At 38.1% G+C, this 23,651-nt stretch overlaps 1 protein-coding gene across 2 annotated transcripts; it reads left to right on the forward strand.

Annotated features, from left to right (window-relative positions):
- The first annotated feature begins 13,130 nt into the window (after positions 1-13,130).
- Positions 13,131-20,042, forward strand: LOC121389515. 2 transcript variants are annotated; one of them, XM_041521171.1, is made up of 4 exons: positions 13,131-13,361; positions 14,950-15,052; positions 18,449-18,615; positions 19,222-20,042. In XM_041521171.1, the coding sequence occupies exons 1-4, from the start codon at positions 13,304-13,306 to the stop codon at positions 19,740-19,742; spliced, it is 849 nt and encodes a 282-aa protein (XP_041377105.1). In that variant the 5' UTR covers positions 13,131-13,303; the 3' UTR covers positions 19,743-20,042. The 2 variants fall into 2 exon arrangements, with proteins under 2 accessions (XP_041377105.1, XP_041377113.1); XM_041521179.1 differs by lacking the exon at positions 13,131-13,361 and adding an exon at positions 13,782-13,817.
- The last annotated feature ends 3,609 nt before the right edge of the window (positions 20,043-23,651 follow it).

Raw genomic sequence — 23,651 nt, forward strand, 5'->3', positions numbered from 1 at the left:
AATAAGATACAGATCTTTTGAGTATGCACATTTGATTAAATATGATATTGTTTTTAACACAGTATATGCTGAAGGTGAACTTATTTATTAAATGTATTATTTCCAAGATTATATAGAGAGTAATACCGGTTATCTTACAAAGAGTTGTTTTAAAATGTATCTAACGAGCAAAAGCGAGTTTGATCAATTTTAAAACAGCGAGTTCTAACGGACACGAATGTATTATTCTCTTTCTTACATATCCTCAAAAACCAGGTTTAAAGCAAATTTTACCATCTTTTTCAACTAAAAGTTATTTACAGCCATTGGACTTCAAACTAACATATGCGTCACCAACAAATGATTGTCAGGTTAACTATACGTCACAGTATTATCGATTTGGATAGTGCTGTTTTTTCATTGTATGCATGTCATTGGTGACCTGGTCATTACCTAGGAGCGGCCAGTCGTATGTCTTGAAATTGTTAACACACGTACATGTGTAAACAAGTATGTGTTACCAAAAATAACGAATGATGTTCCCACCAATGAGTGTGTAAGAAATTGGTTTACATTACAGGGCATCAAGCACACGTAAACTGATTAAAGAATATCGTTTAAAACATAGTAAAATGGTTGTCCTTTTCTGATCAAACATGGCCGAGTTCATTACAATGACACGCATACAGATAATGTATATATCGCTTCATGACACTTATGTTGTTCTATCGCCACTCTTTCAGAATATCGGGAATTCTACACTGACAGTTTGAGATGTAGGTATTAATAAATATTCTTTTATACCAATGTACCAAATATATTATGATGAGTATTTTGTATCTCACAGACTGTCTATTGTACAAATTAAACTCACCAAAAGATGAGTAAATATTCCAAATAGACAAAATAGGTCATTGAGATAGAATAAAATGTTTGAAACAAATGGAACTTTTATATGTATTTAATTATACTGTGCTATCTGTTTTACTATAAATATGTCCATTGCTGTGTTTAAAATATAATCATTATAGTTCATTTAACATTTTATATATATATATATATATATATATATATATATATATATATATATATATATGTATATATATATATATATATATTGCAGATTGAATGACTTGACTCGACCAGAATCCAAATCCATTATACTCAATAAATTAGAAACGTTCAAGAAATAGGAAAATAATTTTGTTTTTCTTTGTTTTTGGTGTGACTGTGTACATATATGCTTGTTGATGTGTTTCACGGGCAATATCTAAAATGGTATGATAGATTACTGCTCAATTATTCCATTTTCTAATTCAGGGTCCTCGAATGGGGTCTCAAAATGGTAAAAGGAACAATTTGGGCTTGTCGAAGGCAAATTAGCTGAGCTCTCAAATGGAGCGAAATCTGTGTTGGTTTGAGGGCATGATCCTAGGAAAGTTCTGAAACAAAGTTAAAGTTTGTTTTGTTTAACTACACCACTAGAGCACATTGATTAATTAATCGTCGGCTGTTGGATGTCAAACATTTGGTAATTCTGACTCGTAGTCATCAGAGAAAACCCTTTACATTTTCCCTAATGCAGCCAGGGATCTTTCAAACGCACTTTCCCACAGATAGGAAACCACATACCACGGCCTTTGACCAGTTGTGGTTCACTGGTTGCAACGAGAAAACCTCACAATTAGGTGAATAGATTGAAATAAAGATGCCCAGAGAAATGTTTTGAGGAAAACTTAGTATATGTTGGATGATGAATTTAAAAAAACCCAAAAAGTCATTAAAATGGACCCTTCATATGGGCAAAGATTGGGTCACTGGATATTTGTTCTCACACCCACCCCTGCAGCCGCCAATGAAATTGTTTTGTTATATATTTGCTTCTTGGAGAGATTCTGAGGTGTATCTGCCCACGTACGTTAAATACAAAACATGCAAACTAATAAAAAGAAAGCTATAAAACAAAACATTTGTAAAAGTATTACTGAAAACTTGTTTACCGCATTTAAGTCTTTATCAACTAGAGCATGGTAAACACGATTTACAGTTTTGTCAATTAGATGTGGTAAATATTTAAAGCTTAGCAACTAAATGGCACTAAAGATCTAAAACCTCTCATCTAGCGATTTAGGTTTTTTTAGAAATCATTCATTTCAATTGCTGCATCCAAATTGATTTAGTCGAGCGTGTGACACCGCAGTGTATGAACGAAACTGCATAGTTTGTTCATTTTTCCGGAAGCTGTGACTATGTTAAGCGACAAAGCACGTACTTTCGGTTCAGTTGGACGTTTTAGTCCGAGTAAATTTGAACATATTTATCTTCTTTCTTGGTATAAACATAAAATAGCAAAAACAATCCATCCCAAATTAGCACAACCAAATGTTATACATATAAATAAAAAAAGAACGGACGTATTCAAACATTATATTGATCACGACCAGGTAAAAGTCATTTTAAAAATCCATTTTGACTGCTGTTGAAAGCAGCTTGTGTACACAGTTTCGAAATATACTCAAAGGCAAAAGTTATTGTGACATGAATTGTTTGGAATAATAAATTTGTGAATGGATTTATGGATATAAACCAGAGAAAATGTGCACGAAACAGCTCAAAGAAATGCAACCAAGCAGTTGTTGCAGCGATTGCATGGTTTATGCAAGAAACATGGAATATTCGGGAGAAATGCTGTCCAGTGGTCATCATAAAAGGCCAGACATTCAGTTGCAAATCATTGCCACTCTGTGAAGCCTTCAGAAGTCCAGAAGTCAGAAAAACACCATTAGTGAACTGTTTGATGCAATGTGGAAACTCTATATCTGAGGTCAAAGCAAGGATCAGCAAGGCAAGAGGGGCTCTTGCAGCACTGAGGAACATCTGGAAGACCAACAGGATCAGCAAAAGAACCAAGATTCGCCTGTTCAAGAGCAACGTCCTGAGTGTGCTGCTGTACGCAGCGGAATCATGAAAGTTCACCAAAGGCATCTATCAGATGCTGGAAGTTTTTCAGAACAAGTGCCTCAGTAGAATTCTGCGCATCTACTGGCCAAACAAAATCACCAACAAGGAACTCCAAGAAAGGAGAGGTATGCAGCCCATCTCTCTCGAGGTTAAACGCCGCAGATGGAAATGGATTGGACACGTCTGCAGAATGCCACTGACATCCATCACAAACGTGGATATGCACTGGACTCCTGGTGGCAAGAGAATGAGGGGGGAGACCCAAGGAGACCTGAAGAAGATCGGTGGAGCGGGAGATGAAGGCTCTTGAGTGGAGTTGGGGCCAGGTGATGAAGCTTGCAACGGAGAGACAGCATTGGCGTTCTTTGGTGTCGGCCTTATGTGTGACCGCACACGAAGAGGATTAAGTAAGTAAGTAAGTAAGTAAGTTGATGCAATGTCGTCGTGCCACGCCTCAGTGAAAATGACAGATGACGAGTCATAGGGATGCTTGAATCTGGGACCTCGCAGTGTGACGTCGCACGTCAATTCAACTTATGGCAACGATATCAACAAAACAACCAGGCCAGGGACCGGCCCCGTAGCGGCCAACCATCCATGACAACCCCTCGCCAAGACACAAGGATTCGAACAACGCATTTGCGAAACAGGTTCAAGCCAGCCTAGTGATGTGGCTTAATTTCATATAGCGGGTGCGCCCTTTTCATAGACTATTGCTCGTTTCCATACCTTAGGACATTTCTCTTTCCACGTTATAACGTTTCATACACGGCAGTAAAAACTTATCATCAATTATCTTTGTCTTTTATATGTCACAATAACTTTTGCCTTTTAGTACATGTTTGCTATATTGAAGATGTATGGAAGACATTAGTCATACTAAGTTGAGAAACATGTTTAAAAATAATATACTTGTTATAAATAAGACTTTTACCAGTTTTTCTTCAAATCTGATTTGTATAGTCACTGTCTGGTATTCATAAAAAAAAACTGAATAGTTAATTGTGATCCGATTGCGTGTTCTTGTTCTGTGTAAACGTCGTTAAGCCATGGTTTTTGGTCATCTAAACAAAGTTGGAAGGTGATATATAGGTATCGTTGTCTTTGAATATGGATATCTGTTACATTTTTTACCATAGAATGAATGGAGTAAAATGTGAATTGCCATTGATACCATTTATCTTACGAGTTGTTTAACGATATGAATATTATCTCAACGACACCAGTATTCTGTTTCTTAGAGAAATGTGACACACGGAATTGCCTGTATGCAAACTGACCACGCTTCCAAGTGACCAGTTTCATTCAGCATCGCCCTCGTTCTGGTATGCCGAAATTATCATCATGTCGTGAATACCGTATTTATACACGACATTACGGACCAACTGAAATTTAATAGGCACACAGGTCTCTGACCAGACAATTGGGATAGTCAACGAGCCAACATTTGATCTCGCAAGCAGTTAGACCACTTCTTCTCCCAGCTTTCGGACAGCACTTCAAGACTGGTGTAAACATCACACACGCTAAATACTTGCTGAATAGCGGAAGACGTCACACACGCTAAACACTTGATGAATAGAGGAAGACGTCACACATGCTAAACACTTGCTGAATAGCGGAAGACGTCATACACGCTAAACACTTGATGAATAGAGGAGGGTACTATTCACAGACGGGGTTATGTGTTCCCTGCATTTCAGCAACATCAGAATCAGTTTCTATCGTCCAGGTGTGAGATTTGTAGATGTCAAGGTCAAACAGGGTCAAATATAGCAGAGTAATATTAATTATTGATTATATGCGGTAGAATTTCTGTACACTATAGGGCTCCTCTGTACATTACCCATGGAAACCTGACGAAAAGTATCAGGTATAGCGACAAGATGTTTTAGCCTTTAGTTCTTTCGTCACGTCGCCAAATTAACCTTGGTGTTTATTTTGCACGACAATGCCAGACCCCAACATGCCAAGGTTGTAACATATTTCCTCATACTTAATGGTATCCAGCGTTTGAATCGGCCAGCATCCTCACCAGATGTGTCACCTATTAAACAAGTCTGGGACGAGTTGGGCCCAGGACTGAGAGACAATCAAAGGAAGTAGATGATCCCGAATTGGGACAATTCCACTAGGCAGAGGTGGTAGGCTACACAATAGGAGTTCGTTATTGAAATAGGGATGTTTTGTGGGACTCTGTTTTTATTACCGCAGGCTACTCACAATTGGTCTAACGTTTTCCTCACCTGTCTCCAGTGCTGATTTGTTTTCAGACCTGACCAAACGATAAAGGGACATTCCTGAGTTTGCTACATTGTAAGATGTTTCCGACTAATAAAATATTTCTGTGATTAAACTTACATATTAAATATATTTTCTTGTTTAGAATATCATTGTCTGTATATTCAATGTGTTTCTGGTCGTTTCAATATTTGTAAGAAGCCCAAACTGCATTTTGTCTTCAAATAATTTCGTACGTACAAAAAAATATATTTTAGGAAATAAAATGAAATTTAACCTAGTACAAATATTAGAACGATCAGAAACACGTTTAATATACAACCACTAATATATTATGCAGAAAAATATATTGGACATGTAATCACAATCGTTAAAATGTCTCCATTAGTCGATAACATCTTAAAAATTGCAGCAAACTCAGGAATGTCCCTTTAAGCTATGGATTTCGTACTATGGTAATATTTAAAAACAATAAGTGTCAGTTGGCAAGTTTCGAACATACCATATCACAATAGTAGCACAAGAATTCTTATAAATTTACGTTCCAAAATGTAAACATTCTGAAAATAAATTACAAATTGTTTTGCATAAATTGTTTAATTAAATTTAGTGGCTAAATTATTTGATTCACTTGAAAAAGCAAAAGCAAAATCTACCAAATGACTATACAGATACATTTGTACAGCTAACAAGTGACTATACAGTCATCTTGCAAGCAACTCTACAGATGCATTTGTACAGCTAACAAGTGACTATACAGTCATCTTGCAAGCAACTGTACAGATACATTTGTACAGATACCAAGTGACTATACAGTCATCTTGCAAGCAACTATACAGATACATTTGTACAGATACCAAGTGACTATACAGTCATCTTGCAAGCAACTATACAGATACATTTGTACAGATACCAAGTGACTATACAGTCATCTTGCAAGCAACTGTACAGATACATTTGTACAGCTACCAAGTGACTATACAGTCATCTTGCAAGCAACTGTACAGATACATTTGTACAGCTAACAAGTGACTATACAGTCATCTTGCAAGCAACTGTACAGATACATTTGTACAGCTAACAAGTGACTATACAGTCATCTTGCAAGCAACTGTACAGATACATTTGTACAGATACCAAGTGACTATACAGTCATCTTGCAAGCAACTGTACAGATACATTTGTACAGCTAACAAGTGACTATACAGTCATCTTGCAAGCAACTGTACAGATACATTTGTACAGCTACCAAGTGACTATACAGTCATCTTGCAAGCAACTGTACAGATACATTTGTACAGATAATAAGTGACTATACAGTCATCTTGCAAGCAACTGTACAGATACATTTGTACAGATACCAAGTGACTATACAGTCATCTTGCAAGCAACTGTACAGATACATTTGTACAGATACCAAGTGACTATACAGTCATCTTGCAAGCAACTGTACAGATACATTTGTACAGATACCAAGTGACTATACAGTCATCTTGCAAGCAACTGTACAGATACATTTGTACAGATACCAAGTGACTATACAGTCATCTTGCAAGCTACTGTACAGATACATTTGTACAGCTACCAAGTGACTATACAGTCATCTTGCAAGCAACTGTACAGATACATTTGTACAGCTACCAAGTGACTATACAGTCATCTTGCAAGCAACTGTACAGATGTACATTAAGTGTATACAGTCTAAGTAACTGTACAGTGATAATAAGTGACTATACAGTCATCTTGCAAGCAACTGTACAGATACATTTGTACAGATACCAAGTGACTATACAGTCATCTTGCAAGCTACTGTACAGATACATTTGTACAGCTAACAAGTGACTATACAGTCATCTTGCAAGCAACTGTACAGATACATTTGTACAGATACCAAGTGACTATACAGTCATCTTGCAAGCTACTGTACAGATACATTTGTACAGCTACCAAGTGACTATACAGTCATCTTGCAAGCAACTGTACAGATACATTTGTACAGATACCAAGTGACTATACAGTCATCTTGCAAGCAACTGTACAGATACATTTGTACAGCTATACAGTCAAGTGACAGCTAACAAGTGACTATACAGTCATCTTGCAAGCAACTGTACAGATACATTTGTACAGCTACCAAGTGACTATACAGTCATCTTGCAAGCAACTGTACAGATACATTTGTACAGCTACCAAGTGACTATACAGTCATCTTGCAAGCAACTGTACAGATACATTTGTACAGCTACCAAGTGACTATACAGTCATCTTGCAAGCAACTGTACAGATACATTTGTACAGATACCAAGTGACTATACAGTCATCTTACAAGCAACTGTACAGATACATTTGTACAGATAATAAGTGACAATGTCTCATTCAAACCAATCATTTATTTTATGCTTTTATAGAACAGAACCCAAACCAATTATCTTTTATGTCCATATCCACAAAAGGCAAAAACCATGTTTTTAGCACTACCTTATTCTGTCTCTCTAGAATTTTGTAGTATCACCCATAGCTGACAGACATAACGCGTTTGCTTACAACACTGGAATGTGGTGGGCTGTAAACTGTCTGAGAAGATTGAATCCTAGGTGCCATACCGCATGACAGGCTAATGACATATGCTAGCTCTAAGTGTTTACATCCAGCGAAGGTGTTTTATGTAAATTATCTCTGGCTGGGTGTTTTGGCTTGCAAAGAAATAACAACTCTGGCTGAGGTAGCGAGAATTGACTGTTTACGCATCACGATGACCGGTCCGTTTGTGATAATCTGAGATGGACTGCCGACAATGGGGGGTGGGGTGGGGGTGGGGGGGGGGGGGGGGGGGGGGGGGGGCTGGAAGTGTTTAGTTCTTAGACATCTGGAATGTGGTAAAATGTGTGTGTTGTTAACTAATTGCTGAATAACTGCTGGTTATGTAAATAGTTTAATACGAAGTGATTGCAGAGTTCATTTAGTTCTACAGAAGAAACGCGCAGTTAAAAAAATATTAACTGAACAGAGACAGAGAAACTAGTTAAACAGGAAAGTTGTTTTCCCTTATTTTAGTCTGAATTGAATAGTTACTATGTGTATTAGAGGAAAAAAATAATATGATTAAATTAATTTGCCGGGGGCAGGACATAGCCCAGTAGTAAAGTGCTGGCCTGGTGTACGGTCAGTCTAGGATCGATCCCTGTTAGTGTAATCATTGGACTATTTCTCGTTCCAGCCAGTGCTTCACAACTGGTGTTACAGACCATGATATGTAGGCCTACTATCCTGTCGGTGGGATGATGCATATATTAAAGACCCCTTGGTGCTAATAAAAAAATAGTTACCCATAGTTTCCTCTCTAAAATATATTTGTGGTCATTAATCACATGTCTGACACCACATACCTGTAGTTGTGTTGAGTGTGTCATTAAATGCATTAAACTGTATTTAATGGCATTCACTGGTGCATTAAAGACTGTGATATGTACTTTCCTGCCAATGGGGAAATGCATATAAATGATACCTTGTCGCTGTTTTGTTGGAGCAGCCACTATGCCGGTAACAATTTTCCTTTTGCATTTTACAGACCAGTGTCGAAATACCTCACAGAGAGGACATATGAACTATGGTTTAAACAACTTCCAGATCAGGTTGTCGGGGTCTAGATTGAAAATTAACGTTGCGGAAAGACACTGGCTTAAGATGTGATAATAATCCAGCACAGATTTCAAGATATCACTTGCCGGATTCGTTTCGAGTTGTGCTGTGTCGTAGCCAGCTTTGTTTTGTAGATCCACATAGTCACGATCACGGGACACACATACCTTCCCACCTGCATTATATTGAATTCTTAGGAGAACAAAAATAACAGTTGAAACTTGATACACAACTATTCACAAGCACCAAACGCCTAGAGTTTGAGGATTTAAAAAAAACACGGGGAGCCATCTCATACACCGTCAGAAGTGAACTTGTGTTCGTACACGGCAACCTGACAGCTTTACGTACGCTACCGGGATGAAATTTTTCGCCGTCACATGCTTTCCATTTTGGATCGACAAAGAGAACTCTTTCAGCAGGACAATGCCAGGCCGCCACATACGGTACGTGTAACAATGGATTTCCTACAGAATGAGAACATTAATGTGCTGCCATGGTCATCAAGATCGCCCGATCTCAACTCCATTGAACATCTATGGGACGAACTGGACAGACGTGTACGCCAGCGTGACCCGGAGCCTCAAACGCTTCCGCAACTGTCACATGCACTGCAGGGAGAATGGGCTAGGATTCCACGTGCCCAGATTCAGAGACTCATTCAGTATATGCCAAGGAGATGTCGCGCAGTGATTGCTGCTGCTGGTGGCAAAAAGGCCTCCACTGCTGTCAGTCCATAGCAGGAACATTGTCACATACTCATGTGATACTCATGTGATACGATCATAAATAACAAAATTATGCCACTTTGTATTAAAGAGATAATTCCATGATTATTTCGCCTATGCGTTTCTTTTTTGACAGAGTATATTATCCGTTGTATAATTATTGTTGCAGTTACACATCACATTTACCAATGTGAAGATACAAACGTTGCAATCCAGATTTCTTTTTATTGTATTGAATTGCATTGTGTTGTGATGTGTTGTATTGTGTGGTGGTGGTTGTATGTGCGTTATAATTAATAGGGCTTTTGTAGTCGAAGAAGAAATATTTCGACGAAATAAAATGTTGTTTTATATTCCTAGAAACACTGTTTGTAATATCTGAAGTTAGTTTTGCAAAGAAAACAAATAAACTGAAAACGAGCGGATTGCCCTTCCATCCCTCCAATAATAAAACCCCCCAAAAAGCAAACCATAACACATTAGAAAAAAGAAGAAAAAGAAATACAGATTGAAAAACCGTCATGCGGATTCTGCTTTCAAAAGGGAATGAGATCAGACAGAACAAACTGCATTTACGTTTTGAATTCTGAATTTAGGATAACACACACACACACACGCACACACACACGCACGCACGCACACGCACACAACTGGTATATCAGATATATTGGTATGTGCTATCTTGTCTGTGGGGTGGTGTATATAAAAGATCCCTTTTTACTAATGTAAAAATTACCAAATGTTTGATATCCAATAGCTGATGATTAATAAACCAATGTGCTCTAGTGATATCGTTAAACAAAACAAACTTCAACACACTAGTTAGCAGTTGGGACCTTTCGGGCTGCCTTGGTACATAAGTTTTAGAATTGGGACATCTTAGGCCGAGTACCGACCCAAGATGTCGCAATACGACTATTGAGTGACAAACAAAGGTAAGGACATCAATGCAATTATTTCGAATACAAAGTGTATAATTATGTAAAACACAGTGTAAGGAACTGTGGGGAAACGTACAATAGAATACAATACAAATAGCAAGGAAAATATTCTTAATAAACGGAACCCAGTGTTTTGGCTATGTAACGAAAGTATATTACAGCCTGGATATATAACAGTGGCGGATCCAGTGTTTTGGCTATGTAACGAAAGTATATTACAGCCTGGATATATAACAGTGGCGGAACCCAGTGTTTTGGCTATGTAACGAAAATATATTACAGCCTGGATATATAACAGTGGCGGAACCCAGTGTTTTGGCTATGTAACGAAAGTATATTACAGCCTGGATATATAACAGTGGCGGATCCAGTGTCAAATAGAACAGTGGTCACAACGAGGCTGTGAAGCTGGCCGATGGTGAAGGCTTGGTGTTAGTATTAAATATTGTAATTTTTTTTATATTATCACAACTGACAGAGGCGGATGCTGGATTTTTCTACGGAGAGCGATGCTTAAAAGGAGCATCTACTAAACACTATACAGAAGTACTCTAACATTTATTTAATTCATTTTAACTTATTTTCGTGATTATATCCAATAAAGTTTCAAGCACGCTGTCCTGGACACACACCTAAGCTACTTGGGCTGCCTGTCCAGGACAGTGGGTTTGTTGTTAGTTGTTAGTGGTTAGTGAGAGAGAAGAGGGTGTGTTCGTTTTACATATACCCACTGAGTTGTTAAAAGTCGCTCTGGGTGGGAGCCGGTACTGGGCTGCGAACCCGGTACCAGGGTTTCTGCCAGAGGGTAAAATGGGTATGGCGCCATACCCAAATTGTGCGGATTTTACTTTTGACAAAATTAATAATCTTATCATTAGTGGATGATTTTCTTAACCCTAACCCTAAACCTAACCCATTTTCTTTCTGGGGGAGGCGCCCATAACCCCTGTCGAGAGCGGTTGCATTTAGCACACACATTGTAAATATTCAATTCAGTAGCGCCATACCCCAAAAACAAAAAGCAAAGTTTGTTTTATTTAAAACGACGCCACTAGAGCATATTGATTTTTTTTATCTTATCATCGGCTAATGGACGTCAAACATATGGTCATTCTGACACTGTTTTTAGAGGAAACCCGCTGTCGCCACATATGCTACTCTTTTACGACAGGCAGCAACGGATCTTTTATTTGCGCTTCCCACAGACAGGATAGCACAAACCATGGCCTTTGTTGAACCAGTTATGGATCACTGGTCGGTGCAAGTGGTTTACACCTACCCATTGAGCTTTGCAGAACACTCACTCAGGGTTTGGAGTCGGTATCTGGATTAAAAATCCCATGCCTCGACTGGGATTTGAACCCAGTACCTACTAGCCCGTAGACCGATGGCCTAACCACGACACCAACGAGGTCGGTTATACACTTACAATGTTAGAAGAGTATTATCTATATGGTAATCTTCCAATGCCTACACACCCCAACTCAACGGTCCTGATAAACACTCAAACAAGCAACAAACAAACAAGCAAACAAACAATCAAGCTCTTACCTCTATTGGTCATATATCCATCGCAAGAGAACCGCACAGTAGTTATATGTCGCCATTTATACACATTTAACATAAATATGATTATTAAATGACAAACAACGATTCTGTTCGTACATTACTGAAGTTAAAACAACAGTCAGAAGAAGGTGCGTAGTATTGCTTTGGCATCCATAAGCATATTAAAACGCCAAAGCATTGTTGACGTCACGTCAAAGGACAGTTGACGTTTTTATGTAACGTTTCCGACTATTTTCGTAACTTAACGGAGAATGTCGAAATGTCACTCAAATGCACACCCCAGCACCTTCTCTTTTGATCAGGCGCCTGATGGAGAATAACGGTAGCGGAGGACAGCGTTCAGTAATAAGCATTGTTATATAATAATAATAATAATAATAATAATAATAATAATAATAATATAATTAATTATGCAAAAGAATATAAAATACATAATAAAGTAAATGGCGCTTTTTTCTGTCTGATTCAAAATCTAGCGTAACTTTTAATAATAATGATAATAATAATAATAATTGGAATAAACTGTTGACTCAAAGGACTGTTGACGTTGTTATGGTAACGTTTCCGACTATTTCTACTATAGACATTTCACGCGCGCGTGTGTGTGTGTGTGTGTGGGGGGGGGGGTTGGTGGGTGTGTGTGTCAAGGCGGGGGACATGTACCCCCCACGTTTCTTGATCCAGTAGCGATGGTTTATATATATATATATATATATATATATATATATATATATATATATATATATATATATATATATATATATATATATATATATATATATATGTGTGTGTGTGTGTGTGTGTGTGCGCGCGCGCTCCCCCCTCGTTATGGCACCTTCCTACACCACTGTACATTATTACTGCTTTATAATGTACAGACATTTTAAAATGACATGCAGTCAACAGAGTGTTCCGGACAAGAACAAGAAGGAAAGTCTCGTATATAAGGGCTCTTTAACCGCTGAACTCCTGTACGGCTCGTTTAACAACAAACTCTGTATATAACAACAGCGCTGGCAAGAAACAACCTTAGCCATTATACTTTATACTGACAATTGACTATAGAGAACCGTGTATGCTTACTGTATTGCACACACATAAAGCTGAAAGATTTCCTTCAAGGCCAAACACAGGACAGGGCACGACACCAGTGAGCGAGTTTTGATTTGTGGGTTAATGTATTTAATGTTGTTTGCAGTATTATCCTCTGTCACTTTGCCGACATGAATTCTAGTATATTTCAAAATGGCTGCCACACTGGAAGCGCTGTACTCTGTGGCTGTTATATTCTGCATGACGATAGGTAAGTTTACAACCGTTTCATTAGTGGAACATGTTTTTGTTTTGTAGTACTACAACTAGCAATACTACTATTAAGCGCTGTACTCTGTGGCTGTTATATTCTGCATGACGATAGGTAAGTTTACAACCGTTTCATTAGTGGAACATGTTTTTGTTTTGTAGTACTACAACTAGCAATACTACTATTAAGCGCTGTACTCTGTGGCTGTTATATTCTGCATGACGATAGGTAAGTTTACAACCGTTTCATTAGTGGAACATGTTTTTGTTTTGTAGTACTACAACTAGCAATACTACTATTAAGCGCTGTACTCTGTGGCTGTTATATTCTGCATGGCGATAGGTAAGTTTACAACCGTTTCATTAGTGGAACATGTTTTTGTTTTGTAATACTACAACTAGCAATACTACTATTAAGCGCTGTACTCTGTGGCTGTTATATTCTGCATGACGATAGGTAAGTTTACAACCGTTTCATTAGTGGAACATGTTTTTGTTTTGTAGTACTACAACTAGCAATACTACTAGTAGAATCACGCATAGCAACAGTATTAATGATATTAATGACAGTGGTAGTAGACATACATGTATATAATGTTCAAAATAAGTAAGGGATATTCAAGTATAACACAATATAACAGAGATGTATTAATTGTTATTGCAATATTAATTAATGGTAAAACACAAGCACTCATGTGACAAGGGATTGGCATTAAACATTATAGCCAGGATAGTGATGTAGGTCCAGAGGAGGCACAGATAGGCAACAGGTGTGGTGCTACTACCGATACTGCTGCTGCTGCTACTACTACTACTACTACTACTACTACTACTACTACTACTACTACTACTACTACTACTACTACTGCTACTGCTACTGCTACTGCTACTGCTACTGCTACTATTATTATTATTATTATTATTATTATTATTATTATGTTGGTGACGAAATGATCTACAACGGGTATCTCTTACATGGGTGTGAGTGTAATAAAGGTAGGTAACGATGTGGACACGTCACTATATTGGAAAGAAGGAAATCTTTTATTTAACGACGCAATCAACACATTTTAGTTATGGTTATATGGCATCGGACATATGATTACGGATCACACAGATATTGAGGAAGGAAACCCGCTGTCGCCACTTTATGGGCTACTCTTTTCGATTAGCAGCAAGGGATCCTTTATAAACACCATCCCGCAGACAGGATTGTACATACCACGGCCTTTGTTACACCAATTGTGGGGCACTGGCTGGAACGAGAAATAGCCCAAAGGGCCCACTGACACTATATTGGATAATATATACCACATGCATTCATCGTTTTTAATATATCAATCGAGCAATGGATAAAAATACTATCCTTACAAACAATGATATGTTGATTAGACCCCTCTGTACACTCACGTATGCATCAATGGATGGATGGATGGATAGATGGATGCATGGATGTTTGGATGGATGGATGGATGGATGGATGGATGAATGGATGGATGGATGGATAGATGGAAAGATGGATGGATGGGGCGATGTTGTTGTTGTTAATACTATTATTGTTATTGTTGTTAATGATGTCTATATTTCAGTGATCTCCGGCCTGCAATGTCGTCAAAACGCGACGACCACCATCGAGTGTAACACTGGCTGTTGTGGCGATCCGCCGGCTCAGCACTGCTGTGTTGATCGCATGTATGTTAGTGGTCGTACTTTATAACATTCCTTGTTTTCTAGGCTCACCCTATCAACAGTCACGACGGAGTTGGCCAACTTAATGGTTGCTTTGTAATTCTCCCCACTCCTAATTTGCGGCTGGTGCGCTCAGATTAACACCTAATTGATCGTAGTCGTTGTATACGACGAGACGTGAGTTGTAAGAGTGCTCAGACTGGATAGTCGTAGAAGTCGTGAGATGTTGGCCAACTTCATCGTGACAGATGGTAGCCTGACGCTAGCATAACAACTAATCGGTCGTAGGAGTTGTATACGACGAGAATCGAGTGCGCAGACTAGCAGCTGGACAGTCGTAGAAGTCGTGAGATCGGCGAGTTGGCCAACTCCGTCGTGACAGTTGATAGTGTGAACCTAGCATAACAATACCACACTCAGCTTGTATACAGCAACCAACCGGGGGGGGGGGGGGGGACAAGAAACGAAATATTTGAACAACACATAAACACATTTTTATCTTCGACTACTTCGTATATGAAGCCAAGTATTCTAGATTTGCAGGAATTTCGCTGCCTTCACACAGGCTACACACACCGACTGGGAGCAACGGTCCTTTAATATGGTTAAGGTTTACCGTAAGGCTCACATAGGCTGGATGCGACGCGTGCGTGCGATCCGAATGTTGCGACTGATGCGTCTGCTGCTTGCGTTTTGAGTATATAAACCATATACGATTAGTCCATTGCGGCTGGTCGCACCCGTTTTGCACACACAGACATCGCACGCATCCAGTTTAGACGATCTCATTGAAACTAATGCATTTCATTTGTTTTTACCGGACCGCACGCACGCGCCGAATCCAATCTGTATGAGCCTTTAAATTGTATTTGCATGCCTATATCTTCCCAAGGTTTTGGCACATTTAGTATGCACTTTCTACAGAGATAGGAGCGTCCTTACTACGTCATTTGATGTACCAGAGACATTGATTTATTGGTAACATTTGGACATATTAACATAATAGTCTTAGAGAGGAAACCTGCTACTTTTTCCCATGAATAACACACAAGTTTGTTTTGTTTAACGACACTGATAGAGCACATTGATTTATTAATCATCTGCTATTGGATGTACTGGCTGGAGTGAGAAGTAGCCCAAAAGCCCACCAACGAAAATCGATCCAAGACTGACCGCGCATCAAACGAGACCTTTACCACTAGGCTACGTCCCGCCTCTCCGTGAATAGCAAGGGTTCTTTTATATGCACTATCCCACAGACATGATAACACATACCACGGCATTTCATATAATAGTCGTAGTGCACTAGCCGGAACGAGAAATAGTCCAATGGGCCAGATTGACCGCTTTACCACTGGGCTACGTTGAAACCAACGCAATCAGCGACAGAGTGGTCCTTTATCTTGATTTGATTTTGTTGTAATCAGAACAGCTAATTTTACTGTTTTTGTAATCTTAAAAAAAAAGAATAATCATGAATGTTTAATGACACTCTAGTACAAAAAAAAAGTTAGTTTGTTTTGTTTAACGACACCACTGGAGCACATTGACTAATTAATCATCGGCTATTGGATGTCAAATATTTGGTAATTCTGACTCATAGTCATCAGAGAAACTCCTTTACATTTTTCCTAATGCAGCAAGGGATCTTTTAAAGCACATACCAAAACCTTTGACCAGTTGTGGTGCATTGGTTGGAACGCGAAACAAACAGTACAAAAATACATCGGCTATTGAGTGTCATACAAAAGCAAATATACGAACGCGTTAACAATGTTAAAGGAAGGAAGGAAGGAAATTGTTTATTTAACGACGCTCTCAACACATTTTATTTATGGTTATATGGCATCGGACATATGGTTAAGGACCACACAGATATTGAGAGAGGAAACCCGCTGTCGCGACTTTATGGGCTACTCTTTTTGATTAGCAGCAAGAGATCTTTTGTATGCACCATCCCACAGACAGGGTAGTACATACCACGGCCTTTGATATGCCAGTCGTGGTACACTGGCTGGAACGAGAAATAGCCCAATGGGCCCACTGACAGGGATCGATCCCAACCAACTGCGCATCAAGCGAGCGCTTTACCACAATGTTAAAGGAGTCTAATTCCCGCCATAATGATGTAAAAACATAGTTAATGGGCCAAAGCAGCGCTTGGTATCACCCTGGAGTCCAGTATCCTATGGTGTTTGCTTAAAACTCCTACACATGTAAAAACATAGTTAATGGGCCAAAGCAGCACTTGGTATCACCCTGGAGTCCAGTATCCCATGGTGTTTGTTTAAAACTCCTACACATGTAAAAACATAGTTATTGGGCCAAAGCAGCACTTGGTATCACCCTGGAGTCCAGTATCCCATGGTGTTTGCTTAAAACTCCTACATATGTAAAAACATAGTTAATGGGCCAAAGCAGCACTTCGTATCACCCTGGAGTCCAGTATCCTATGGTGTTTGCTTAAAACTTCTACACATGTAAAAACATAGTTAACGTGCCAAAGCAGCGCTTGGTATCACCCTGGAGTCCAGTATCCTATGGTGTTTGCTTAAAACTTCTACACATGTAAAAACATAGTTAACGGGCTAAAGCAGCGCTTGGTATCACCCTGGAGTCCAGTATCCCATGGTGTTTGTTTAAAACTCCTACACATGTAAAAACATAGTTAATGGGCCAAAGCAGTACTTGGTATCACCCTGGAGTCCAGTATCCCATGGTGTTTGTTTAAAACTCCTACACATGTAATTAATAAATTAACATGATAGATGTTTCCAAAGAGTAGCTTTTTCGTGTATCATGGCAATATGTTTCTTTTAAAAGTCGAAAACTAGGGCAATAGACAAAAGTTGTTCACTTTCTAGTGGTGGAATGTTAGTACCTGCAAAGTACTTATAGGTTTTCCTACTATTTTCTATTGGTTATGTAAATGTGACATTTTGCTATTGCGAAGGCATTTTATTTTTCGAAATAATTAAACACTGACCCATTTAATTACTCAAAGAGTATCTATCATACCATGAATGTCAAAACGTTAGCATCACCAATATTTCATGACCTTTTAACCCCTGTGACCTAATTATTAATCCAATTTGTATATATTTGCATATATCATTTTGTTGAGGCATCAAAATTGTTTGTGTATCCGTTTGTTAATCTATATTGTTTTAATGTTGAGATACCGCCAATTTTTATATATTTATATCCCGAAATCATTCCGCATAAATTGTGCATCATTCGTTATGTTTGAGAGGTTGTATTTCCAAACCCCTCCCGAAAAAAAGGCAATTGAATATATTTCGAAGCGGTACAGATTCTGAAACGTAATACATATACACAAACTTGTTTATTTTTATAAATACATTCGTTTCTTTTTCACTAATGTTTTTTTTTCTACAGAAAAGAGACTATGATTGCTATAGCTGTATTCATCGCGTCTATTGTTGGTCTGGCGGTGATTGGTACCGTTATCTGTGTGTGCATGTGGCGATTCTTTAACAAGAAGGACCGGCGGAAGCTTGAAAATGACCATGGGAAAACGTGCAACATTGTTACAATGTTCGCAGGTACGTCGCACAGATAATTCGATATACCATTGTTTCGATTTGCCACTTCCAGGCCCGCGAACTGCATACTTAGGTTCTTCCCCATGTGAAAGGTTAAACTGAAACGTAAATACTTTTCGGGGTATTGCTTAAAATACATTTTATATACTTTTTTATTTGCGTATATTGTAATAAATAAATAGTATTGCAATCTGTACTCATCATTTGGGTTGTAAGGAAGTATAGCCAAATCAAGAAGCCTTATAAATGGCTTTGTCTTGTCACTCAACTGTTAAATATATATATATATATATATATATATATATATATATATATATATATATATATATATATATATTATATTATTATTATTTTTTCTTGCGGGGGGGGGGGGGGGTACTTAGACCAACTCATCAAAAGGGCATCCCAATGAAAAAAACGTAAAAGTCACCCCCCATCCCCAGATCCGTCTCTGATTTTTATGTTATTGAAATAATTGAACATCTTATATATCATATCGTATGCGTGTAAACATATTTTGTAATAAATAAAGAGTAATTAATACATAATAGACTTTTGAGTTAACAACATCCACTGTATATAGCAGATAATGTCTCTTTTTTTCAGGTGAGATACAAGAAATAACTCCTCTCATTAAATTTGATCCACTGAGTCCAAGGATGAGCCAATGGCCTTACACTATACACCACCTGCCAATACCACATGACCCGATAGGCCACCCAAAGAACGGTGACGTCATAAACGGAAATGCACCCAATATCCCAACGAAAAATGAAGGCTCTCTTGGATATATTACGAATAGGGATTTTACATCGTCTCCAAAGGATTCGGTCCACACAAGTGATCGCGTTACCACGCCTACATGGGCGGTGACAGTTTCACCATCAAAAGGTTCCACTGGTTATAAGAATTCTTTACGAGAAAGTAAGCAGTCGGAATATGATGGTGTAAAACGCCACGCTGCGCCACGATCAAATAAGGTTTTCTACACGCCTGATAATAATAAAGAGGCCAAACGTGCTTGGACTTCGCCAGATTTAAGCAGCAGAAGTCAACTCTCAACTAAGAAAAACAAGAAACATGGACGGAAGGTTAAATTTGACGATCGTATGCTGAAGACAAATTAGAGATGTGTGCAGTGTGCCGAGACCCCCCCCCCCCCCCCCCCCCCCCCCCCCCCCCCCCCCCGATTATGAACATTTGGTATGTAATGCTTTAATATAATATCCTGTTTGTGATCAATGAATGAATTTGAACATATTAAATTACGTTATCACACATCATGTCAGTTTGAGACGTCATGGACGAATGTTGTTTTCTAAACCCGTGATACTGCAATAAAACAAATTAAAGGCGTGTTACTTAAAGAGACATTCCTGAGTTTGCTGCATTGTAAGATGTTTCCGAAAAATAAAATATTTCTACAATTAAACATACATATTAAATATATGTTCTTGTTTAGAATATCAGTGTCTGTATATTCAATGTGTTTCTGGTCTTAATATTTGTAAGAAGCCCAAACTGGATTTGTCTTCAAATAATTTCGTACGTACGAAAAAAATTATTTTAGGAAATAACATGAAATGTAACCTAGTACAAATAGTAGAGCGATCAGAAACATGTTTAATATACAACCACAAATATTTTATGCAGAAAAATGTATTTCATATGTAATTACAATCGTTAAAAAGTCTCTGTTAGTCGATAACATCTTAAAAATTGCAGCAAACTCAGGAATGTCCCTTTAAAGGTTCGTCGTATTCAACGCTTGGCTATTACTGCGTGTATTTCACGTTCTAGGCAAACTTGTGCATGTGCTGTAGTAATTTCGTATGTGTTCAATATAATCCGTAAAACAAATGCATGTTACGAATACTTTAACGCAGACTTTTACGGACGTATGTGAAGCTAGTTTCATTTAAAGTTTGTTTTGTTTAACGACACTACTAGAGCACATTGATTTAATAATCCTCGGCTACTGGATGCCAAACATTTGGCAATTTTGACATATTGTCTTAAAGAAGAAACCCGCTACATGTTTTCCATTAGTAGCAAGGGAGCTTTAATATGCACCATCCCACAGACAGGGTAGCACATACCACGGCCTTTGATATACTAGTCGTGGTGCACTGGCTGAAACGAGAAATAGCCCAAATGAGCCCACCGACGGGGATCGATCCCAAACCGACCGCGCATCAAGCGAGCGCTTTATCACTGGGATACATCCCGTCCCCCACACCACCCCCCAGTTTCTTTAAATGATATGAACGAATATAATTTGAAGCCTAACCTATGTGGTGGTAAATGGAGTCTTTGACCTCTTACTTTCAAGAGGGCGGGGCGTAGCCCAATGGTAAAGCGTTCGCCTGATGCGCGGTCGGTCTAAGCTCAACTCCCGTCGGTGGGCCTATTGTGCAGTGTCTCGTTCCAGCCAGTGCACCACGACTGGTATATCAATGGTCTTGTTATCATGCCAATGGGAAGGTCCCTACCTGCTAATGGAAAAATGTAACGTGTTTCCTCTGTAAGACTATATATAAAAAATACCAAATGTTTGACATCCAATAGCCGATGATTAATGAATCAAAGTGATCTAGTAATGCCAATAAATAAAACAAACTTTTTTCTTAATCTCTAGAGATGTACCCTAGATGTATTGCAGAGACAGACATACAGACAGATAGTTCGCAGTTACTATAAATTATGTTAGACTCTAAATGGCGTTGGCATATCAATAAATAAACTTTTCGTTGATATAAATTTTAAACATGTAAAGTTTTTTTTTAACGACACCAATAGAGCACATTGATGTGTTAATCCTCGGATATTGGATGTCAAATATTTGGTAATTCTGACATATAGTGTTAGATAGGAAACCCGCTACATTTTGCCATTAGTAGCAACACCATCTCACAGACGGAATAGCACATACCACGGCCCCTTTAATACCAGTTGTAGTGCACTGGCTGGAGAGAGAAATAGTTCACTGGGTCCGCCGACGGGCATCGATCCTAGACCGACTGCGCACCAGACAAGCGCTTAACTTGTCACAGGGCTACCTCCCGCCACTTGTTAATATTCATAATATTGACTGTTCCAAAGAGTTATCTCCCCGAATGTATCATTATCCACAAATCGGCCATGTGTCTTGCTTTCAGCCATGTTTCAGATCTCCCATCCACCTCCGAAATGACATGAGGTCAAAGTTAAAGCTGTATCCTAACCGGCCGCGAGCGACGCGAGCGAATATTTTAGAAATCATTGATTTCAGTTGCCGTATCCTAACTGGACGCGTGCGACGCGACACATTTATTCGTCGCGCCGTACGCGTGCGGTTGCAATACGCCGATTCAAATCAATGATTTCTAAAATAATCGTTCGCATCGCTCGCGGCCGGTTGGGATACAGCTTAAGTGTCTGATTACTCAAACCGTAATGATAAAATTGTAATAGTGTTGGTATAAAGTCCTCATATTAGTATCAACTAGTGGGAATTTTCTTATTAGCTTAGTCGGTAGAGAGCGGGAATCTGATCCTACGGATCCGTGGTTCAAATCATCTGTTATTATATCAAATACACATACGTTTGTAGTCGATTTGTGATGTTAATGAGCATGATCCATATTACTTGAATCTAGGTTTTCATTGGAAAGCCAGTTTGTTTTATTGTTATTCTATTTCAGCTGTTGGCAGAATTGTTATAATGTGTCTAACAATAATTATAATATAAATGTAATGTAATATGATATAGTGTAATTTAATGTGATGTAGTATAATGTAATGTAATGTGATATAGTGTAATGTAATGTGATGTAGTGTAATGTAATGTGATATAGTGTAATGTAATGTGATGTGATGTAGTGTAATGTAATGTGATATAGTTTAATGTAATGTGATATAGTGTAATGTAATGTGATATAGTGTAATGTAATGTGATGTAGTGTAGTGTAATGTAATGTAAAGTGATATAGTGTAATACAATGTGATGTAATGTAATGTGATATATTGTAATGTAATGTAATGTAATGTAATGTGATGTGATGTGATGTGATGTGATGTAATGTAATGTGATGTGATGTAGTGTAATGTAATGCAATGTGATATAGTGTAATGCAATGTGATGTAGTGTAATGTAATGTGATGTAGTGTAATGTAATGTGATGTAGTGTAATGTAATGTAATGTGATGTAATGTAATGTAATGTAATGTGATATAGTGTAATGTAATGTAATGTGATGTAGTGTAATGTAATGTGATAAGGTGTGACGTCACATGACGTAAGGTATGATACTATCGTAGCATACTAATATTATACCTCTATATATTCTACATAATATATTTTTCATTTGAAAACTGTAGTTGTGTATTATTTTAGTTTAGTGGTTTACTGTTATGATATTATATTTTAGTGGTTTACTGTTATGATATTATATTTGACTACCTGTCACGGGGATTCTATAATTCCCGTAACTGAATAAAACACGATTATCAAAATATCTCTCCTAACTGTATATCTATTAGATCTCTCTGTAACAGGCTGTTAAACCCTAGTATGGCTCGTCTCTAGGTATGATCAGAGATACGATCTTATATAAAGTATATATTATTATAGCACGTTAGTTCTCTAGAAAACACAACAAAAACACAATACACTTTGGAATCTGTATTAATCTACGCTGACAAATGTACAGCCGTAGTAGTAAATTAATAACAGCAATAATAACAACCCAGAACTGATCACTTAATTAGTTAATCTCTAGGTGTCTAGTTACACAATATGCGAATCACTTCACCGTTACACCACACCCACACGTGTGATAATTGAGAAACGCTTACAGGAATAGTTAATTAATAAAGGAATTACAACACCATTCCTAACTGGTTAATTTTTAATTAACTATTACTACTCGTTCAGTAACGTGTAATAATTTAGGTACGCTTCCAGGGGAACTTAATTAATAAAGGAATTACAGCTCTATTCCTAACGGGTTAATTTTTAATTAACCCTTAACTACTCTTTCAGTAATCTGTAACAC

This window comes from Gigantopelta aegis, chromosome 3 (assembly GCF_016097555.1).
Source record: "Gigantopelta aegis isolate Gae_Host chromosome 3, Gae_host_genome, whole genome shotgun sequence".
In the NCBI taxonomy this organism is placed as follows: domain Eukaryota; kingdom Metazoa; phylum Mollusca; class Gastropoda; order Neomphalida; family Peltospiridae; genus Gigantopelta; species Gigantopelta aegis.

What these genes read in the sequence shown, in the direction of transcription:
- LOC121389515 (XM_041521171.1), top strand. Translation starts at nt 13,304, where the DNA reads ATGGCTGCCACACTGGAAGCGCTGTACTCTGTGGCTGTTATATTCTGC. An exon ending in CACTGCTGTGTTGATCGCAT is followed by an intron (nt 15,053 to 18,448) that starts GTATGTTAGTGG and finishes TTTTTTCTACAG; the next exon opens with AAAAGAGACTATGATTGCTA. An exon ending in CATTGTTACAATGTTCGCAG is followed by an intron (nt 18,616 to 19,221) that starts GTACGTCGCACA and finishes TCTTTTTTTCAG; the next exon opens with GTGAGATACAAGAAATAACT.